This window comes from Cydia pomonella, chromosome 10 (assembly GCF_033807575.1).
Source record: "Cydia pomonella isolate Wapato2018A chromosome 10, ilCydPomo1, whole genome shotgun sequence".
Classification (NCBI taxonomy): domain Eukaryota; kingdom Metazoa; phylum Arthropoda; class Insecta; order Lepidoptera; family Tortricidae; genus Cydia; species Cydia pomonella.
The window spans coordinates 16834576-16856177 of record NC_084712.1 but is presented as its reverse complement, the minus strand read 5'-3'; the positions used below and the strand labels follow the sequence as shown (position 1 = coordinate 16856177).

The following is a 21602-nucleotide window of genomic DNA, read 5'->3' as shown; positions in this document are numbered from 1 at the left end:
CGTTAAAATAAAAGTATAATTTAATTTGTATCTTTTTTTTGATACGGCACTTATAATAGGATTCTACCTACCTACTGGGAACCACAGGAAGCTACCATATTTTGTATTAAAAAAAATAACAGGTCGGTTTTGTACAACGACGGTTCTGAGCTCGGTATTAAAAAACCTACTTACCACGTGGGATTTTATACACATCGGCGTCTGGTTTGGAGCGGCTGAAGTATTCATATACATGCTGAATAAAATCGCACTCGACGCCTTTATAAAACATCCTGTACTCATATCTAAAAATATACAATTAAGAAATAATTACATAAAGTGGAGTGCCATATTGAACTATTCCAGACACATATGTAGATACTTACGTAATATAGCGTACATTTTTCATACGACCGAATAAACAAAGGATAGTTAGTTTGCGCTTTAATGAATACACTTTCATAGGTTATAAAAACAGACGACTTTTATTTTTCCATGTAAAATAATTCAGCAAGCAATGTATCAACTTTCTTTTAAGTCAAAAGTGACGCGATGCCACGACATGGTCACAACCACAACTGTTACAAGTGCCTATGATGTACGAAATACATTACAGCTCAAAAAAATTCTTCGTTTTATAGCACTAAAACCTACGTCTAGTTTACGTTTGCGGTTATATCAAAAATACACACTGTATATGCATGTCTTATTAGGTCCTCAGATTTACAATGTGCTGGGATTTGCAATGCCTAATGACATCAATATATTAGATAGTACCAATATGATTAATAAACAAAGACTTGCCTCACAGGTACCCATTCATTGGTGTTTCCCGTAGTCCAGAGAGCATATTTGAAAACTGCGCCATATTGCTTCTGGGTATATTGGTACTCCCATTTTGTCGTATGATTGACATCAGGACCTGCAACATGAAACTATATGTAAATAAAATAATAATTATAAAAAAAATATTAATATAGAGAATCAACACATAAATATCAGCGAAAAAGTCGGCATTATTTTTAAGGGAGGGCATTTAGCAATTATGAAATTGTGACTTTGCCTTTATATTGTCATATTTGAAGCTGGCCAAGACGGTGTAGTTAGGATATCCAAATGTCTAAATGCTTTCCATTATATTTTATAGTTAGTTTGAGCACTACTTAGGCAGGTGTGTTTAGGCTTGGATGCGCCGTTTACTTTATAACTTTATTATAAATAGAAATAAACTATAGCTCTCTTTTAACCCCAAACAGTCCAGAAGGACAATCAAATTCTAGGGCCAATTTGCTCAAACAATAAATTGGCAATTCGTTGTCAATCTAATCTAGCGTCCACACCAACACATTTTAATGCTGGCCATACACAACTTTATCAACTGCATAGGTAAATCGGAGCGTGTGTGGCATTAGACAGTGCAGTTTCCTATATGACTTTACCTGTGCAGTTGAACTGTACAGGCAAAACTGCGCAGGCATACCCTAATATATGGCCAGCTTAATAGACTAGCAATTTCATTATTGGGTCCACATCACACAATTCAATTGTCAATTTATATCCGCGCCAATATCGAAAAAAATGGCGCTCAAAGTGAGTATTAAGTGCATACCTGTTTCCTTATAGTTGTACATAGGCGGCAAATAGTGGTAAAGCCGCTTTACCTCGCTCGAGTTCGCGCTTAGTTGGCGACAAACTTTATCGTTTTGATTGACATTCGTCGGATCGGGGGTTACCTGCACGGAAAAAAAGCGTTTCACTTCTCATGCTCGTAACGTTTTTCTTCAAGTCGCGTGTGAGCGGCTTTTTATGCTCTAGCTAGTGTACCTACAAAGTAAAATCATATATTACGACCCTTATTGACTTAGCAACTAAGTTGAAAACCTGCCATATAAACTGCCACTGGTGCAGCTGCTTTCCTCCCTACGCGGACGTTACGCGGGCCCTAGTACTTAATTTCTTTAGTTTTAAATAAATCCGGCTAAATTACCTCGCTCATTTTATGCTCGACCTATATCGGTCCTCGTTTGTGATCGGACCGATAAATTGCTTTGAATAAAATGAGTTAATTTATGACCTTGTTGTATAATCTACTAATTTGTGATACAAGCAAGTTGTTGTTCACTTCTCGTGTTTATGTTGAGAACGGATTGTATTATACATATAAAAACGTAAATGGAATCATAAACTATAGACCATTCTATTTGGTTATAAACTTATAAGTAACCTATTAGCCAATATTCCAAAATGTAACGTATAGCGCACAAAATACGATATATTGAACAATCCTCTTAGTTACCTAGTGCCCCTGTTATGAAATTTTCAAGTATGTGACCTTTTGAGGGTCACCTTATGTGTTGTTATTGCTAAATGTGGTTTCAATATACATTCCATTTTGTACTTAATACCCACCCGATACCGAGGTACAAAAGGTGTCGTGTCCTTTATTTATTTAATATCCGTTTCACGCGTCTCAAACTAAAGTTATACAAAGGGATTATGTATAATATAACATAACGTTTATGAATATGCCTATCATTATGACCATGCGTAAACACCTGTCTTAATTTAAGCGTGTGGAGGTCGTGGGCAAAAGCCCGGACGGATAAGTACGGACTGTTCCGGGGCGCACAGTAGGTATTGCATGCAAAAAAACCCACGAGTAGTGGGGTCCGACTTTCTACGAGCACCTGCCTAATGATATAAAAAACCGGCCGAGAGCATGTCGGGCCATGCTCAGAGTAGGGTTCCGTAGTTACTCTTCCGTCACAATAAGCTAAACTGGAGCTTAAAGTATGGTAGATTGTTAACCAAGGGATGTACTGTGGGTGTACGTCTTTTTACTATGAAGGGGAAACTTTTTGCGATAACTCAAAAACAGCTAAACTGATCATATCCGCTATAGTTTTCATTTAATGTCTTTCTTAAGCTCTACTTCCAAGATTTTTTCATATTTTTGGATCTATGGTTCAAAAGTTAGAGGGGGGGGGGGACATTTTTTTGTGTGTGGGGGGGGGGGGGAATTTAGCAAGGAGCAAGTACCAGGGCCTCATGAATTACGAGAAGGTGTCGTTGACCACCCCGCCGGGTCCCGGCGGCCGGGGCGCGTACGAGTGTGAAGGTATCGCGGTTACTCGCGTATCTTAAATAGCTGTATACTTGTGGCTAATTTATCTGTATGATTTTATTACTTTAAAGTATTATATTTATTGACTCGTAGAAAAAGTATTGTATACAATAGTGATATAATCTAGCTTTTCAATCTCGTACCTCACTTTGGCAACTCAGCAAGCTTCTTTGCCAAAACACGGTACTCGACTGAAAAGCTCTCTATTATATCACGATTGTATAAAATACTATTTTGTCACTTTGTTCTATCTATGTAACTTATATATTACAAAGAGCATATAATCACTACGTTTATATTATATAAGTATGTATCTATATCTATCTACTTATGCCAGTACAGAAAGTAAAAAAAAAACAGGGTTCAAATTGTTGAATTCACTAGAAAAAGGTTGCTACCTAATTACATTTTTGGCAATCATATTGTGATCTAAAAAAGCGGCACGATTTTTCTAACACTCTGTTCTCTATTTAACCTACGGCACTTTAAGAAAGCACTTACGAGGCGGTGTTAGTCGTGGGCGACGTGGACCTACGGCCTCGCGGTCCGAGGGGCCTCGCGCCTCAAATAAGTATATCTCGGACACAACGTAAAAAATGTTCTTTATCTCTTGCGAAATCTATCGATACGAAAAAAGTGCCAAAAATATGTATATACGACTTTATTGCCCATATATTAAGGTAGTGTATACATATTTTTGGCACTTTTTTTTCGTATCGATATTTTCAGACGTGACTGTACATTTTGGTCTTTCCCCGCACTTACCCAATAGTATTGGAATTGGACGACATTATTCACTTTCCCGTGTCGTTTCTGGTACATTTTAGACATTCCCTTGTAGAAGTCAAATCTGTGATGTCCTTCCACGCCATTAGACCTGGGATTAAGTATTTGGGAGAATCAACTTTTTAGCGTCACTCGTTGCCATGGTTACGATTAGTTGTCCAGGGGACAAAAGTTCATTGAAATACTGATTTTATGGTAGTTAAATGTATCAAACTTGCGTTTTTGTGGTCGTTATAACCAATGTCCATAATGGGCCCCCTACTAAGCATGTTAATAGAACGGCATACAACGTCTCTTCAAACAAACTGTGCCACGGTTGTCCCTTGGACAACGGGACAGGATAACAAAACAAAAAAAGTTGATTCACCCATTTCACGTTAGGTACATACAAATACAGGGTGGGCAAATAAGAGGCATACACTTTGTTTATTAAATTTTAACTACTAACGCCGGCTCCTTGCTTCCTCCAACCAAAACTTTACTGCGATAGACATATTCCACCTGCCCACCGCTAAATATAGAAAAGCCTTATCAGATTGTTTAATATAGATTAATGTATACTAATTTAATTTATAATTGCCGTGTTTAGCCAGAGATACATTTAAACTATTATTAGCATAGTAAAATTGTATATCTGTCCTACCTTCTTCAACTTTATGTGTATAAGTAACTTGTGGATAACGTTGTTGGCTGTACATAAAAACAACACTTATAATGTAACACCATTTGTAGATTGTATTTGTATAGTTGTTTGTTATCCCTTAAAAACAATAAAATAAAATAAAATAAATAAAACTATATGAAGTGCAATAATTATAAAAAAAACATTAATATATTATTTAGGGTTGGCAATTGTATATGAAAAAGAATTTCTGCCATATTTCTCCCTCTAGCAACAAGCATTTTTTTCTTAAATGTGTTTGCTCGCTAACAAGCTGATGAAATTTAAACAGGTTAAAACTGACCATCCGATATCAATTTGCTAAGACGCCGAAAATGTGCGAAAATATGATAAAAATTGCGATGATAAACGCTCACATTTGCCTGCTGTTAGTGGTGGATATTTGTCAGACATTATGTTCCGCATGTATTTCCCAAACCTGAATAATATATTTTTAAAACAATACTTAATAATCTTTGAACTTAGTATAGTTAAAATGTAATAACAAAATGTATATTTTTATTTGCCCACCCTGTATACATAACCATCTCTTCTGTAGCTAGAATACTACAGAAGAGATGGTTATGTTTATTATTGGATAATAGAAAACAGTATGATATAGATCACAGAGATGACATGAACTATCCGGCCATATCTACTCGTCAATCTTTGGGTTAAAGATAAATATTTAGAGTGCTGCTGCTTTATAATTTGTTTCTTGTTTATATTTTATTCTACAACCGCATAGGCGGTTATTAAACTGCTTCGCTCTCTGGAGCGGCGTCCGGTGCTGCGGCTTTTAAAAGACTTTGTACCGTAGAATCTTAATTTGCATACAAAATCCGCATGGTATAACGCACTTGCTCACGCAGCGGCTTACGTGAACGAATAACTCGCGAACGCGAAGCGGCGCGGCGCGGCGCGGCGCGGCGCGGGTGAATTCAATCCTTTGATACCTTTGGAAGTGTCCTACGTGGGCGATCTCGTTGTGAACGCGAATGCCGCTGGGCCGCCGCGCCGCGCCGCGTCGCATTCGCGAGTATTTCGCTCACGTAAGCCGCTGCGTAAGCCCCTTTGTGCGAAGCGGCGACGCTTCCCGCATTCAGATGGAGTTCCGGTGCGGGCCGCAGGGTATGGTATGCCACACCGAGTTCCGTAGTACCGGATTGGGTTTTTGCACATAAACTTGGTTCGTCGTGCATCTCTGTCGAACTTGTAAATTCATACGTGTTTCGCGGTAGGACCTCTGAACAGATAGGGAGCGGTGACGACGCGCTGCGCGCGAATTCGTCATTCCGCCTTACGGCCTTATTACTCTTATTATGACCTTTCAATTCAATTCAATACTTTATTTCCAAGAATATGGTACATGCAATGTTGGTTAGTAGAAGGTGTTAGGTCAGCATATTCTGCCGACATGCATCGGCATTAAACATTAAAATTAAAATTCAGAGTACTTACCAGACCTCATAAGGTTCTATCACGTTTGCTGACGGTATTTTTAGAGTTGCCTTAAAGTGGTATGCTTGAGGCCATTGCAGCGATGCTTCTGCTCCTAAAAAATATTAGGAGGATACGTTAGTGGTAATTTTTCCATACAAAAGTTCTCGACATTTTCCTCTCTGGATTTTGGTCTTAGATTGTTTTTTTTTATATGAGTTATATATTACTAATATCTGTGTCTGTACGTTTTGCTTTTTTTGATATTCTTGTTACCACTTTTAGCTATTTTCTCTTGTTATTGATAGTGAAAATGTTGTTTTTACAGGTAACTTTCTGCTGTACCTTTTACTCATAGAATTTCACTTTCACTCACTCCCAGATCTTGGAGAAATGGAAAGGAATACCACCCTTAGGTCATTAAATCATTTGAGTCGATACTCCTTAAAACAGTTGATACACGTTAAAGTAGTTTTTTTTATTTCTATGCGCCTTCAGTACCCCTAGTGTAAATTTGATCGACATCATAACGTGACGAACGCGTTTGCGTTAAGTCTCATTTTGTATAGGATTTTGAGTTTCCAAAACGTCCCGCTTGGCGCGCTCTTTCTAAATCCAATACAAAATGAGACTAAACGCAAACGCGTACGTCACGTTTCGAAATCGAATTTATTTACACTAGGGGTACAGGAATATACGGTAATACGAGTATTTTACTTAAAATGAAACTTTTTATTCTCAGTCTCGAGACCGGGGATTCCCATGACTAATCGTGACATATCCCGGAATTACCGGGACTGATTTTGTATGCCCTAATCATGCTCCTTTTTGTACAACAAAACGCAAAAGTTTCTCTCAATATGTCAAAAGTATGCAAGCAGCGCCAGTCATAAATAAACCTTTGTCGTTGACACAAGTATTACAAATGGTCAGTTATCAATCTGTTCAGTTTCCTTAGAAATAACAATGAACTACGAACAAAATCAAAATATGGCTTTTTAATGTATAATGGTTTCAGTTTCATTTACTTACTTCGTTTTGTTTATGATTATGAAAGTTTTTATTGTTATGTTCTAGTTTTTATCGCAGGATTTCTCACAATTCCCGTTATATTTAGTGATTTTGTTTTCACCGTAATAATCTAGAAATACAAACGATTCATGTAGGTACATAAAATACCTACGTCCGATTTCAAGGAATCGCATAACAAAATCGACGATCTCCTTTGCAGGAAGCATGCACATATCGGAGGCTCCGGGCCTTTGGCCCTACGCTTACCATGGCCTTTGGCCTTCGCAATAGCTGTTCACACCACATTTCACGTAAACCATTGTGTCGACTCACGCTTGACTGTATATTTCTATTAGGTTTTCCAGTCATCTACAGGTAAATAATTATTTTGTGTATTAAAAAAAAAAATACATCTACTAGTTTCGGAGATAAAGGGGGAATGGTATTTTTTTGTTCAATAACTTCCAATGTAAGTATATTTTGTTCAATAACTTCCAATGAGCTCTTTCATTTGATATAAGACACGATATAGTTTGCAATATTTTGTTTTTTAATTTTCTCATTTAGTCGCCCCACCCTCCCATAAATGCCCTATATATTTAATTTAATTATAATTTGTTAAGATTTCAACTTAATTGGTCTAGTAGTTTTGGAGAAAATAGGCTGTGACAGACGGACAGACAGACGCAGGAGAATTCCGTTTTTTCCTTTTGAGGTACGGAACCCTAAAAAGCGGCAAATTTTAAAAATGTAGGTGCGAAGGGTTGTCACCCCATATAAATTAACTAATAATAATGTTTGTGTAATAATGTCCTATAATAAAATAAAATAAATTGAATTTCGCGGCTTTTAGTACTAACAAAGTTGTTTCACCGGCTATAACTTACATATTTCTCATTACATACAAAATCGAAAAGACTAGGTATCTTAAATGGTATAGACCGAAGAGAAAAATGTATTCAAGACAACCACTCGCACGAATCGATTTCGTTTGCATTTGTATATTGTTTTTACCAAACCAACTCGTAGTCTATCTTTAAACTTCAAAAACTGATGTGAAATTTGCATTTTATCCACAAGACCGGCAAAGTAATTAGATGCAAATTTTGAGTTGTTGTTTTGTTTTGTTGGTTGGTATTGAGTATTGACTTTGTAGTAATAATTTTGAATGAGAAATATGTAATAACGTTCTTATGAGTTAGATGTGTTATGTTATACAGTTAGTATTTTCCTCGCGTTGGTGCGGTGAAAAAATTTCGTGTTTCACTCGGGAGCAAAATTTAACCCTCGTTCTCTGGCACCCTCTCAACGCTCGGGGTTCAATCTTGGAATCTTTCGCTAGCTATGGTATCAATATTAGAACGAGTTACGAGTACGGGTTAAACAATAGTACATTGTGCAACGAGGGGGGTAAGTGAAATTTTGGATACGAGGGTGGTAATTCCCGACAGCCGCAGGCTGGAGGGAATTAAAGACCCGAGTTTGCAATATTCTTAATCCCGGACTTACACACAATGTTTTTCATCACACTTGCGAAGAAAAAACTAAATTTTAAGCGAAATTATTCTTAAATACGGTGACATAGCAAACATTCGTCCGCCATTTTGTAATTTCTTGACAGGTGAGGCATCGAAGGCACAGACCTATTCGGCATTCAGCCACGATGAAAAATGATGTAAAAATATTTTGAACAGCTATTAAATTAATAAAATTAGATATTTTTAAAAACAAACAAAAATATTCAGTATTTTATGTATGCTACTTAGTTTGTATGAATAAGTGACATAATTAAAATAAAAAAGCTACAGCTCCCTAGGGAGTTATAGCTTTTTTTTTCACAATCTATAACTCCCCGGGAACAATATAAGCCTTTATCCTTCAGTATACCTGCATGAAATAAGATCTTTTTCGAGCAAGTGTGATGAAATTAACTATTAGTTAACTTACCGGCAAAGTAAAATATAAACAACGAAAATAAGACGCGTAAGAAAAACATGTTGCTAGTACAAAGACACGAACTGTTTTGACATAGCAAATAGCAGTCTGCATTATTTTCCGTAAAAAAATTGTAATGAGAACGTTATCGTTTAAATTAATTAATGCATTATTAATTTTATCTGCATTTAAAATGTAATATTAATTATGATAACGATAATTATAATTGTCCGACTTTTTTGTCCTATATATTTTTCATTGATTGGGTATTTGTTATTCAAATACTGTTAATTATTAATAATTACGACGTATAATTTAAAACCTTCTTTTAAACCGTTTTTCGGCATCTGCCTTGTTTTAACTATACTAAGTTCAAAGATTATTAAGTATTGTTTTAAAAATATATTATTCAGGTTTGAGATGTGTTGAAGCGGCATATGAAGAGAGCTCATATAGAACCAACGACATGGGAGAGTCTAGCTGGTGACCGTCCACAGTGGAGGCATATTGTGCAGACGCATGTGCGTGAATTCGAAGCCAGGCGACGCACAGAACTTGACGATAAGCGTGACGAGCTAAAGGCCAGACCACCTATGGCCATAACATATAATTACGTCGGAGGGGTGCTGACCTGCAGCGAGTGTGGCCGCACATTCGCTGCTAAGATTGGCTACGTCAGTCACCTGAGAGCGCACCAGCGACACTCTCAGTGGTAGAAAACAGTTGCTGTGGCCGAAAACGGCTAGGAGACGATGATGATGATGATGATTCAGGTTTGGCAAATACATGCGGAACATAACGTCTCACAAATATCCACTACTAACAGCAGGCAAATGTGAGCGCTTACCATCGCAATTTTCTGCGTTATCTTAGTAAATTGATGTCGGATGGTCGGTTTTAACTGTTTAAATTGCATGTAAATGAGAAAAAAAAATAAACAAGGAAAGATAGATTATCACTTGTCAATTTATTCTCATTTATATGCAGAGAAACAATAAGTTTCATATTTCACTTAATGAAAACTCGTAATTTGCGACAAGTAATTTAATTTATAATCTGTTTTAATTAGATTGCCAAGATTTTGTACAAAGTCAATCTAGATTTATCTGCTAATTAATTAATTTGAATAAGTACTTATTCTGTTTTACACGTCGACAGTCGCACCCTACTTTCAAACACTTAGTCGCTAAGGGGTCCACTGGATCCAGTATTTTATGTGCCCTTATAATATTTTTTTTTGTAATATGATGGATATACGCAGATATTACTTAAATATATAATCATCATCAACAGTTTATAATTGGCGAATTATCGCAAAATTGTGACATTAAAAAAATTCTTTTTTCTCAAATGCTAATAACTTTTATATTTGTACCTTGTTTCTTAAGGATGTTTTTGTAACAACTATTCAATAATAGTGATCTCTTTTTGTCATTTCTAATGAGATCACACTGAGGTTAAATGGGGTAAGAATAACATAGTTTATTTTCCTCGAGGCAAGAAAAACACTATGACGATTACATGAAGTGTTACGCCATCTCACCTTATATATACTTTAATAAATTCCGTAACTGTTCTCCGTATTTCACCTACTTATTAGAGATTTCTGACAAAAACTGATAGAGTTAGACCAAGATAATCCTGCAACGATTTTGTTAGCACAGACTGTGCAAGTGTTATTTTAAACGCCATAATTTCAGAACAAAACACACTACATACATACATACACACTACATACATACATACTAGTTTACTACTACTAGTGTTTTAGTGCACTAGTTTTGTTTAGTTTATACTAGTTTTTCTAGGAAAATCACATATATAGGTGTGTAAAGATTTATGTTTATGTTATAGTTTGCGTATTCATACAACGGGTTTTCTACTTTAAATTTTATTTTATTATTATTGATTGCTCTCGTCCTACTTTTATATGTTTTCATAATACTCATATTGCTACTGTTAATATTGATTTGTTTTTCACTTGTTAGTGTTTGATCCTTTCGCATTTTCTCAAAGGTTAGCTGGAAGAGATCCCTTTTAGGGATAAGTTCGCCTTTGGACATAACATTTTTTTTTGTTTTGTTTTGTCTGTTTTATGTTAACTTGTTTATGTGCAATAAAATGACATAAATACGTACATAATTCCATAGAAAAATAACCTTTCATTAGAATTTTTAGTTTGCTTGAAATATATTTACAATTATGTCTTGAAAATTTATAACGCATCCTTAAGTACGAAGTAAAATACAAGATTTATCAAGATAACGCTGTTTCACAATAATTTCCGTAGTGAGAAATTGTCAATTAGTTGTCATATCAGGTTTTATATGATCATCGTCTTTTAATTAAGTTAATTCAGTAGAAACTACTCATTCAAGTCACGCTTTTAAAATATAGGTGAATAAGAGTAATAAGCGCCGCTAAAATTGATACTAGTTAGGGTTCCGTAGCCGAATGGCAAAAAACGGAACCCTTATAGATTCGTCATGTCCGTCAGTCTGTCCGATTATGTTACGGAAGGTGGAGATAAGGTACGAATTTTCCATGTAAAAAGTGTCATCAAAAAACTTTAAATAGGTGGCGCTACAATACCTAGAGTACCTACTTGAACAAAAAAAATCAAATCATAGACAGCGCAGTTCACTCCGTCAATAACGCCTAGGTTCTTAGCTACTCTAGCGCTACTCTGAAGAGATTTGGAACTATTATTTATTGCTGACAGCTGGACACTTTTGCAACAGTTCTACCATAAGAGATGCCACTCCTCTTAATTCCACACTCCATAGATTATGTCACAGCCACTTTTTTTAATAATGTTTTGAGTATGAGACTTGAAAGAATTATGAAATTTATATATTTATTCCAAATATGTACCCCTAATGTAAATTTATTCGATAGCGTGACGTGACGTACGCGTTTGCGTTAAGTCTCATGTTGTATGGGATTTTGAGTTTCCAAAACGTCCCGCTTGGCGCGCTGTTTCTAAATGAGACTTGACGCAAACGCATACGTCACGTCACGCTATTGAATAAATTTACACTAGGGGTTCTGAAGTCATTTCGTTAGTAAACAAAGAAGTTGTTTTTTTTTAAATCGAAGTTTTTTGGCTCTGGTGTATAGTTTGCATTTTGGCGGTTCCTACGTTTCCGCTTTTTGCCATCGATATTTTGTACACAAGTAACCGAAAAACTCATTGGTACGAGCCGGGGTTTGAACCCGCGACCTCCGGATTGCATGTCACACGCTCTTACTGCTAGGCCACCAGCGCTTTGCCTCATTCGCCTCGTCGACTAAAGCGAAATAATGTCAGATATGTCATTTACGAAAGAAAATACGCATGATTTATATAAACTTTATTTTTAATAACATAGCACATCGATTCAACATTGACTTAAAACTATTGTCCAGATCTCAATAGAATTTTCTTTGGATGGATTTTAATAAATAACAGTTAACATTTAAATAATCTAGTACAGTTTCTTAAGAACTAAGACGGGCATTCACAATAATTAACATCACACATCATGGAAAATCACACCAATAGGTACCCTCACCTTGAGTTTTACATGACCTTAAATGCTAGCGACTGCGTCAATTCAAAAGCAGTGCATCTCGCTTGCACCAATGTCAATACGAGGGAGATGCATTGTGAGTAATTTTACACAGTCACTAGCGTTTGTCAGTGTCAAACTCGTGGTAAGGATACAGGTTTCAAAGAGAAGATAAGCACGCACAGTCTTGACTTATAGATAGGTAAACGTATAAAATACTTATTGTTCACACATAAATATATTAATATTCAATTTAGTTACTATAGTATACATATACGTAAATATTGACTATCCATTTAAATAAGTACCTACTTACATCACATTTATTTTTTAAATTTGGCCCAATATTTCAAAACACTGCGTAATACGATATATTGATAATGCCGGCTATACACACTTGTAGAGAGACCCCGAGTCAAGCCGAGAAAGATTGTGTACATAGTGCTCCCTTATCGTCTCGCTCTTACTCGTCTCGGTCGCACTTCTCCGATTGAGTCGGAGCGGTGCCGAAACTCGGCGAGAGGCTCTCGACGATGGTGTATAGTCAGCATAACATGAGCGTTATGACCGACATTATCGACACCGAATCCGCTTGAGTATCTACCTTGACGTTCTCACTTCAAACTATATTACTGGGCGATGTTGGGTTGCATACGTACAAATCGACCAGGGTTCGTACATTTCATGCCTTTGACCCAAAAATGACGTAATTTAACACACAACGAGTTTATTTATAACACAAAAAATTAGATAGCTAACCTATTGACGTGTAGAAAATCAACCTAAGTAAATACTTCATTCTACGAATAACAAATATTTTACAGCAGATTGTTAGAACATATAATGTATAAAATGAAATACATTCGTGTTACGTAAAATACACTGTTAAAATCAAAAATGTGTAATTTAATAAACTAACAATCTACTATTTAGTTGAGTGACAATAAGATGAAGGTCATTTTTTGTCAACGGCATGACATGTAAGGGCCCTGTATATAACATAACTTGACGTTTTTCTCTGAACGTTTGAATATAATATATATTGATTCTATTGTGTAAACGACGTCGAAAAATACACGTAAAATTTTTATGTTTCGACTGTTTGCATTTCGATTATTCGGCGAACCCGACATAACATATCAGGCAACTAACATATAGATAACTCCACTACATAAGTCCTTTCTTCCAGTAGACTTAACAACGGTTTATTTGGATTTTATTAACGCCTAAAGATTCAATAGCAACTTGGTATGAAAGTAAAGAAAAATATCCTTCATAGCAACAAATAATAAAACGTATATGTTAGAAATAAGGAAAACAATTGAAGAAAACATTGTAAAACAAAATTTATATTGGCAGTGCAGCATCTCGTGGCATTGTGTTTTAGCTTTACACATTAATGCATATTATATCATATCACATTCAAAACCTCCTTAGTAAAGTATACACTCATCTTCATTCAGTACACATTCTACATGATTAATGATTATAGCTTTGTAAAAATGTGTAACGATTTAAACTCCTTTGGTCTCCTTCCTTGAATATATTAAATATTTCAAAATTATTGTTTTATATATTTGGCAGTTAAATGTTTATCTCACCTTACCGCTTAGCACAACTTTAAGTCAAACGCGATAGCAAGTATAGAGTCGCGCGCGACAACGCAAGTGATGCTAAGCTGTGGACCACATGCACAGTAAAATGGTCTGGGCACAAGCCCTGCCAAGCAACAGTCAACCACGTGGCAGATGGCCTAAGGAAATCCGGCAACGATGGGTCCAACGTGGCTAAACAGCCCGGATGTGAAATGTCTTGGGGACGGCTTTTACCAGAAAATGTGTGGCCCACATTTTAAAAGTGAAATTTTAATTTATTTCTGTTTTATATTTATTATATGTGTATAATGTGTGGAATTAGATAAACTTCTTATTATTTTTTACATATAAGTAAGTAATATAATCACTACACGTTGAGCGTTCGCTTTGCATTCGCGAGTTATGATAAATTGAATATGTATGAACACTACTGTTGCGCTCAAAAATACACTTATTAACACATTAAATTGATCGTAATAGTTAATTTTAAAATATCTTGAGTATGTGCATTATTATATTTACAGTCGACCCATAGTGGATCCATCAGAAAAAAATCTATGGACAAAAATCCTAAACACAAATCTGAAAAATACTGTTAATGACACGATTATATTATACTATAGATAGGTTATACTTATACTCGGGGAGCACAACAAATACTTCCATTTTTATTTCAATACCTACGAGATAATTCTAAGATCTGTAATTTTTGATTAATTTTAGCATTCCATACATATTTGTCATACTCGTTGTTAAACATAAGCTTGCCTCTTTCTCTTTCAGTGTGCGGGAGTTCGTTAGCATATACACATTTCTCGCTTGCCCGGCCGCGGAAAAAGGCTAAATTTGTCACAACGTAAGCGCTTCAATTTTGGAACGCTTATAACCTATCTTGAGTTATAAATCATTGTTATTACATGCAAAATTTTGCTGTCCTACTCTATTCAATGTGTGATTAAAGCCCGCGATTAGCTATAAGGCCCTACCTAAAGTCTTGTAAATCTCGCTCACCTATAAAATACGCCTTTATGGCTTAGGTGTCTGATGAAAAAAGAAAGTGATCAAATGCCATTTAGAACTGAACTTGGATAAATCACAATAAATATACGAATCTAAAATGTTCACCCTTATCCGGCCTGACAGTTGACAAATGACAATCGAATGTCAGTCTTGCTCAATGAATATAGAACACATGTTGGAAGTGGCCGCCAAGTCGCCTCACCTTGATAAGGGTTATCCCTTCAAGTGGCAGATATTACTTTAGATTTGTTGGAATTTTAACTTTGTCTCAGTTAAATAAATCTGAAAAAGACATTTTAATCGAACTTTCATCTTAGCCTGGCCGAGAACAACTTGTTACAGCCATAAAATCTTCAATTTCAAATTTTCATCTTTGAGCTATGTAGTTTTATTCTGATAGACATTTGAGCTTTGAACAATAACTAAGTATTTCAAGAAATTTGTTACTAAACGTATTTTATATAGATTAAAAAAAGAAAATGTCTCTCAAAATATATTATGATTCATTTGAAATTGGTCAGCGGAAGATATATTGTGATTTGTATTAAAAGGAAAATATTTTAACGCAATTTGATGAATATTAACCACATGAATGATTTGTTTCTTTAATTATAACGTGAGTTAGTAGCTTTTAAAATGTTATATAGTATTAATTTTCGCCCATAACTCTTAAAATATCTTAGTAAAAATCGAAAAAAGTCAAAGGGAGAGTTAATATAGGATGCAACCAAAATAGTGGGGATCCGTTGAATGACATATTCTGTATATACCTATATATAATTTTTGGAACAAAATATTTAAATAATAGTCCAAAATGCATTCTGATAAAAAAAAAAAATTATATACCTATATAATATATTCTGTGTCGTGTTCCGATTAGGAAAAAGTAGAAGAAAAAATTTTTGGACACCAATTTTTTTTTCCGTTCTTTGAGACAAGTCCAAGTCGGCCAACCCTCCATACAAAGATCAACAATTGTTCGCGTCAAATAAAAATTTTCTTTTACTTTTTCGGAACACGATACACAATATGGTGACCTGTCTGGCCTAGTGGGTAGTGACCCTGCCTATGAAGCCGATGGTCCCGGGTTTAAATCTTGGTAAGGACATTCGGCATTAATTCGTGTAAAGAGCATGGATATTTGTTCCTAAGTCATGGATGTTTTCTATGTATTTATAAATAATGTATATTTTATTTATGTCGTTGTCTAAGTACCCGCAACACAAGCCTTATTGAGCTTGGACTTACAATTAGTCAATTTGTGTGATAATGTCCTATAATATTTAATATTTATTTAATATGGCCTTAAACTGATCCCCACTTTTTTTGATACACCCATAAATTGTTTAAAATTAAAATCTTTATGTCAAAATTTGTACAAAATAGAAAAGCGGTAGTTTACTAAGTGTTATGGTCTTGTCATAAAGCCATAAGTCGTATTATAATAAAATCGAAACATGGAAGTACAAAACCTGAACATTCGTATTAAATGTAAGTATGTTGGCGTAAGCTGTAAATTTAAGTTTGTTTGAAATAAACAAAAAAAAAACTACAAAGAAATAAACAAAACCAAAAAAATACTCTACTACTGCAGAGAGATTATATAATTCTCCGTTCACCTGTTATTTTGCCTTTACAAGGCGTTTGGACACTAGTTAATATGTAATAAGACTAATAAGATATCACGATTAGATTCGTGTTAATATTTTAAGTATCTTTCTGGCAAGCGTCCTTCATCTTGATTACCACCTGGCCTTGACTTGTACATTTATATTTACAATTCGTTAATGTAATTACACCTAATTTACCGCTATTTTCACACACAAACACACACACATCGTTAAATTAATACCCGACCCGTTTAAATGACATTTAGAGATTCACGACTTAACTCGTAAACTATGAAAGGTAGAGCCAAGGAACAAAATCTCCTTAGGCAAAACTGTTGCAAAAGTGTCCAGCTGTCAGCTATAAATAATAGTTCCAAATCTCTTCATAGTAGCGCTAGAGTAGCTAAGAACCTAGGTGTTATTGACGGAGTGAAGTGCGCCGTCTATGATTAGATTTTTTTCTCAAGTATTCTAAGTATATTGTAGCGCCACCTATTTATGGTTTTTTGTCGCACAATTTTTGGTATGTGGAGTTTATATTCCTTGCCTCTACTTTCCATATCGTAAACCCTACTGATTACCATGTAATAGATGAGTTTTCAGATCTTATTATGTATGCGTAAGTACGACATTTAACTTTAGATTGGCCGAAACGGGGTAGTAAACTGCAATGTTATGTAAGTAATTTACACATTTACTGTTAGCTAAAAATGTAAATACTGAATTATCAGGTACTTAATTGTATACTGGGTGCGTAGCCAACATGCCAATCGTTTCGCTCCGTAGCGAACGAAACTGTCACTGTCGTACTAATATGGACAAGTGATAGAGAGACACAAAGCGTTTCGTTATCGTAGCGCAAGTGATTGTCACCTTGGCTAGACACCCTGGGGATATGTTATATACATACATTGTATAACACTTCTCTGAGCTCTATGTACCTATAGTTTTCATGAATTCAAAGGTAGCGAAATTAACCTACATCCCAATTCTGATTTCACTATTTGATACGACTTTAATCTTGTTTTGACACGACATTGAAAATCGCTCATACTGATTGAAGCAAGGGCTATCAAGTGGAAGTCATGCGTCAGAAGTGCACTAATCACGGAAACGATCGTCAAAGTCGCATCAAAACAAGACTAAACAAACAAATTGTAGGGTCAGAATGGGCTACTACACTTGCTGCCATCACCTTTCTTTTGTATTCCAAACATTTCCCTCTATAATTTTTTTGAGCATTCGTTGCCTGTCCTTTAGAGTGAGTTTCAAAATAATCGTTCATTTACTGAATTATTTGATTATATGTTAATCTCAATCCATTAATGTAGCACAATGTCGTTAGCAATTTTAATCCCGCAGTAGGATAATCCATGAATTTAAATCACGAAATTTAAAGTCAATTAGGGATAACAATAGGGATAATCCATTAATTGACATGCCTAGTCAGTCTAGTCGCTTTCTTTGTAAATCAGATTTTTATAGTCATACAACTCAATTCTGAGTTATCGCATACAATTTAATCTTATATAAATATATTATTTTCGTTATCGTTACGTTTTACGTAACTATTGGACACGAGTTCGAACCTCATTGTTATTAAATATTTAAACTTTTAAAGTATACTCTATAAAATGAGAAACGATGAAAAAAACAGATTTTTTAACCTTGCATTGTTTGAAAAAGTGTGACGTTATTTAGGTATGGTACAGTGGCAGGTTCAAAACAAAAAAAAAATACAATCATGTTTTTCATGGGTAATCATCAGTTTGAATATGATATTTTCTCGTCTACATCTCTCTCTCTCTCTTCACTGGCTCAGTGACCCAAACAGGATCTTGGCCTCTGACACAAGAGAGCGCCACTCTGCCCTATCCTGCGCCACTTCACGCCAGTTGGGTATTCCGAGGGCGAACAGGTCTTTTAGGACTTCGTCGCTCCAGCGGTATCTGGGACGCCCAGACGGACGTTTTCCACCCGGGTGCCCCACATACGCTCTCGTCTCGTTCTCGTCTACATATACGTTTGAAATACTCCGACACTTTTTTCTTTCAATACAAAAACGTATAAATATATATTGACGACCGGTTTGGCCTAGTGGGTAGTGACCCTGCCTACGAAGCTGATGGTCCCGGGTTCAAATCCTGGTAAGGGCATGTATTCGTGTGATGAGCATGGATATTTGTTCCTGAGTCATGGGTGTTTTCTATGTATTTAAGTATTTATAAATATTTATATATTATATATATCGTTTTCTAAGTACCCTCAACACAAGCCTTATTGAGCTTACTGTGGGACTTAGTCAATTTGTGTAATAATGTCCTATAATATTTATTTATTTATTTATTTATTTATTTATATATATATATATATATATATACACCGTGTTTTTTTTGATTTGCGTTAATTTCGAGGGTGCATTCCTGAGCTGAAATTAAGTAACTTTCTCAAAGACACCGATATTCTAATTAACTCCATTTCGGAGATAATCAATCATTAATTTTTATCTTATAAGGCCCTTACGAGCGTGTATACACGCCTTAGGGCCTGTTTACTTATTGATTAGTGTTTAGTGCGAGTTCATACATTTGCTACTAAACGTAAGTACTATCTCGGACGATCGACGTTCGAAATGACATTGATATGTCACAGTTTTAAATGTAATGCCCGTGTTACAATACAACAACGCTATATGCAACATTTAGTTACTTTTTATAAAAAAAAAATAGAAAAAAAAAAACAAAAAAAAAAAATTAAATTAACTATGCCATTTAGTTTCCTTAAACGTACATACCGATACCCCGAAGTGAGAGATACTTTTGAGGAAACATCTATATTCTGTAAGCAAAATTTTTACTGTACTTATACGCTTCATGTATCCTTGATAAATAAAATAACAAAGGAATAAGTATTGTATTACAAGTACACATTTTTTACCCATCTGTATGTATTTAGAATGAGTTACCATGGAAACACACTTGTAATAAAAAAGGAATAAATAAATCTCGTAACGTTCCTAAAATATGTTTCGACAGACGAATCCTTTGTGATATCAGCATTCACAGCAAATTGTATTAAACGTTGCTTTGTGAATTTTATAAAGTATGGATAGGTCCACAAATTGCTCATTTAAATCTAAGGATTCATTTCAATCAAATGCCGGGCATAAGACAGAGTATAAGGGGTTTCTCCAAGCGTTGACAAGCAAGACCCTTTTCCCAAGAGGACAGTTTAACTAGTTGGATAATACTGCTCACTTAAATCGATAGAAGAGGACACCTTGAGCTGTCAACGCTCTAAGACCGACCAAATATAAGGACAAAATTTACATATATGAATGCAAATGAGAATGACAACAATGATATGGTGACGTAGTCTTTTCAACCTAACTTTTTACATGTATACTTATAAATATGATTTATCATCATGTATAAAAACACACAGCCACTAGTTTTAGAAAAAGTAGACAGTTGTGGTAATGAGATATTTAAGCCAGAGTATTCATTCTGTTTCTGAGAAAGATACACGTATAAGGAAACAGATTATATAATGACATTAAGTCGTCATATTTATTACCGTTTAAATACAATAATATCCCATCATAAGCGATTTAGGTACGTTCATAATTATCATTGAATAATTGTAATTGAAACGTTTTAAAGTCTAAACAGCATGACACTAAAATTTTCGAATTCTATATAGTTGAAATTTTTTAAGATGATTTTGTAGCTCACACTCTATTTTGTCTCTATTTTTTTTCATAATTATTAAAATATTAAAAACAAATTAATGAAACAATGAAGCCCCGCCAGCACAAAGTTTTGATGAGATCAAATGATACACCTCTTTATTGATAAAAATTTAGAAGCCTCAATTAGCTCATTTATGTTTTATCTCTTTCTTACAAATACATAAGTCAAAATGACCGACTAAGACAAACGATTTATAGCTAATTGAGGCTTGTGGTGCGTTTATAAATAATGTCATAACTATATTGTAGCATATAAGTCATATATGATGTTAGGAAGCACATACAGAAATGTAATTCCCAACATCATATAATGGAAACACGCGACTAGCGACACCAATCACTCATCTTATATATAAGGTACAGAAAAAAATAAACATTAAACAGATATTAAATATATTAAAACGGGTCACTCACATATTTTAATATAATTAATATGTCTGTATCTCACGTAAGTTTTGTTATTAAAACAGATGCTCGTATTCATTTCATATTTGTAATAAATATATTATTCATAAAACGAACGATAATTATATCGTTCAGAGAAATATATTAACTACGGCATAGAAAATAGAGGCAATATAAGAAATATCATCAAATATTTTGCAGTACATAATTGATTAGCTACCTATCTATCTTATACCTGCAATTAATAACTAGTAGTTCGCTCCGAAATGAGAATTCGCGATTTGCCAAAAAATTGCTATTGAATGAGCTAGTCATTTCACAACATACATATTTATACAGCATGTAACATAAACAGGATGTAATAAAATCCTTTTAAGAGCACATTAAGTATCATATTCTGATTAAGAGATCGGCAAAATTTATTTGAATGACGAATATTGTATAAAAACAACAAAATTATTCGCAAATGACGAATAAACATTGTCGGATTATTATTTTTATATGAATAAATCATCCGCGAATAAATCATTGACGAATAAATAATAAGCAGACCTCGGACAGGGTGAGCTGTTTTAAGAGTTTGCATAATATGGACATACCTACGTAGTCATTCAATGGCAGATGTGATGTAATTGAATAACGAATTAAATTATTCTATTTAGATCTTTACATAACTAGCAAAACAAATTAATTGTATAGCAAGCCTCTTTAAATGATAAGCATATTATTTTATA

General features: G+C 34.8%; 1 protein-coding gene across 1 annotated transcript in view; it reads right to left on the bottom strand.

Moving 5' to 3' along the window:
• Positions 1-21602, bottom strand: part of LOC133522294 (guanylate cyclase 32E-like) — a 204658-nt gene that overhangs the window by 21591 nt on the left and 161465 nt on the right. Inside the window, exons 21-25 of the mRNA XM_061857577.1 lie at positions 6012-6105; positions 3869-3980; positions 1589-1712; positions 784-901; positions 175-284 (exon numbers count right to left, since the gene is read on the bottom strand). Of these exons, the coding sequence (XP_061713561.1) occupies positions 175-284; positions 784-901; positions 1589-1712; positions 3869-3980; positions 6012-6105 (558 nt within the window). The remainder of the gene's footprint in view (positions 1-174; positions 285-783; positions 902-1588; positions 1713-3868; positions 3981-6011; positions 6106-21602) is intronic.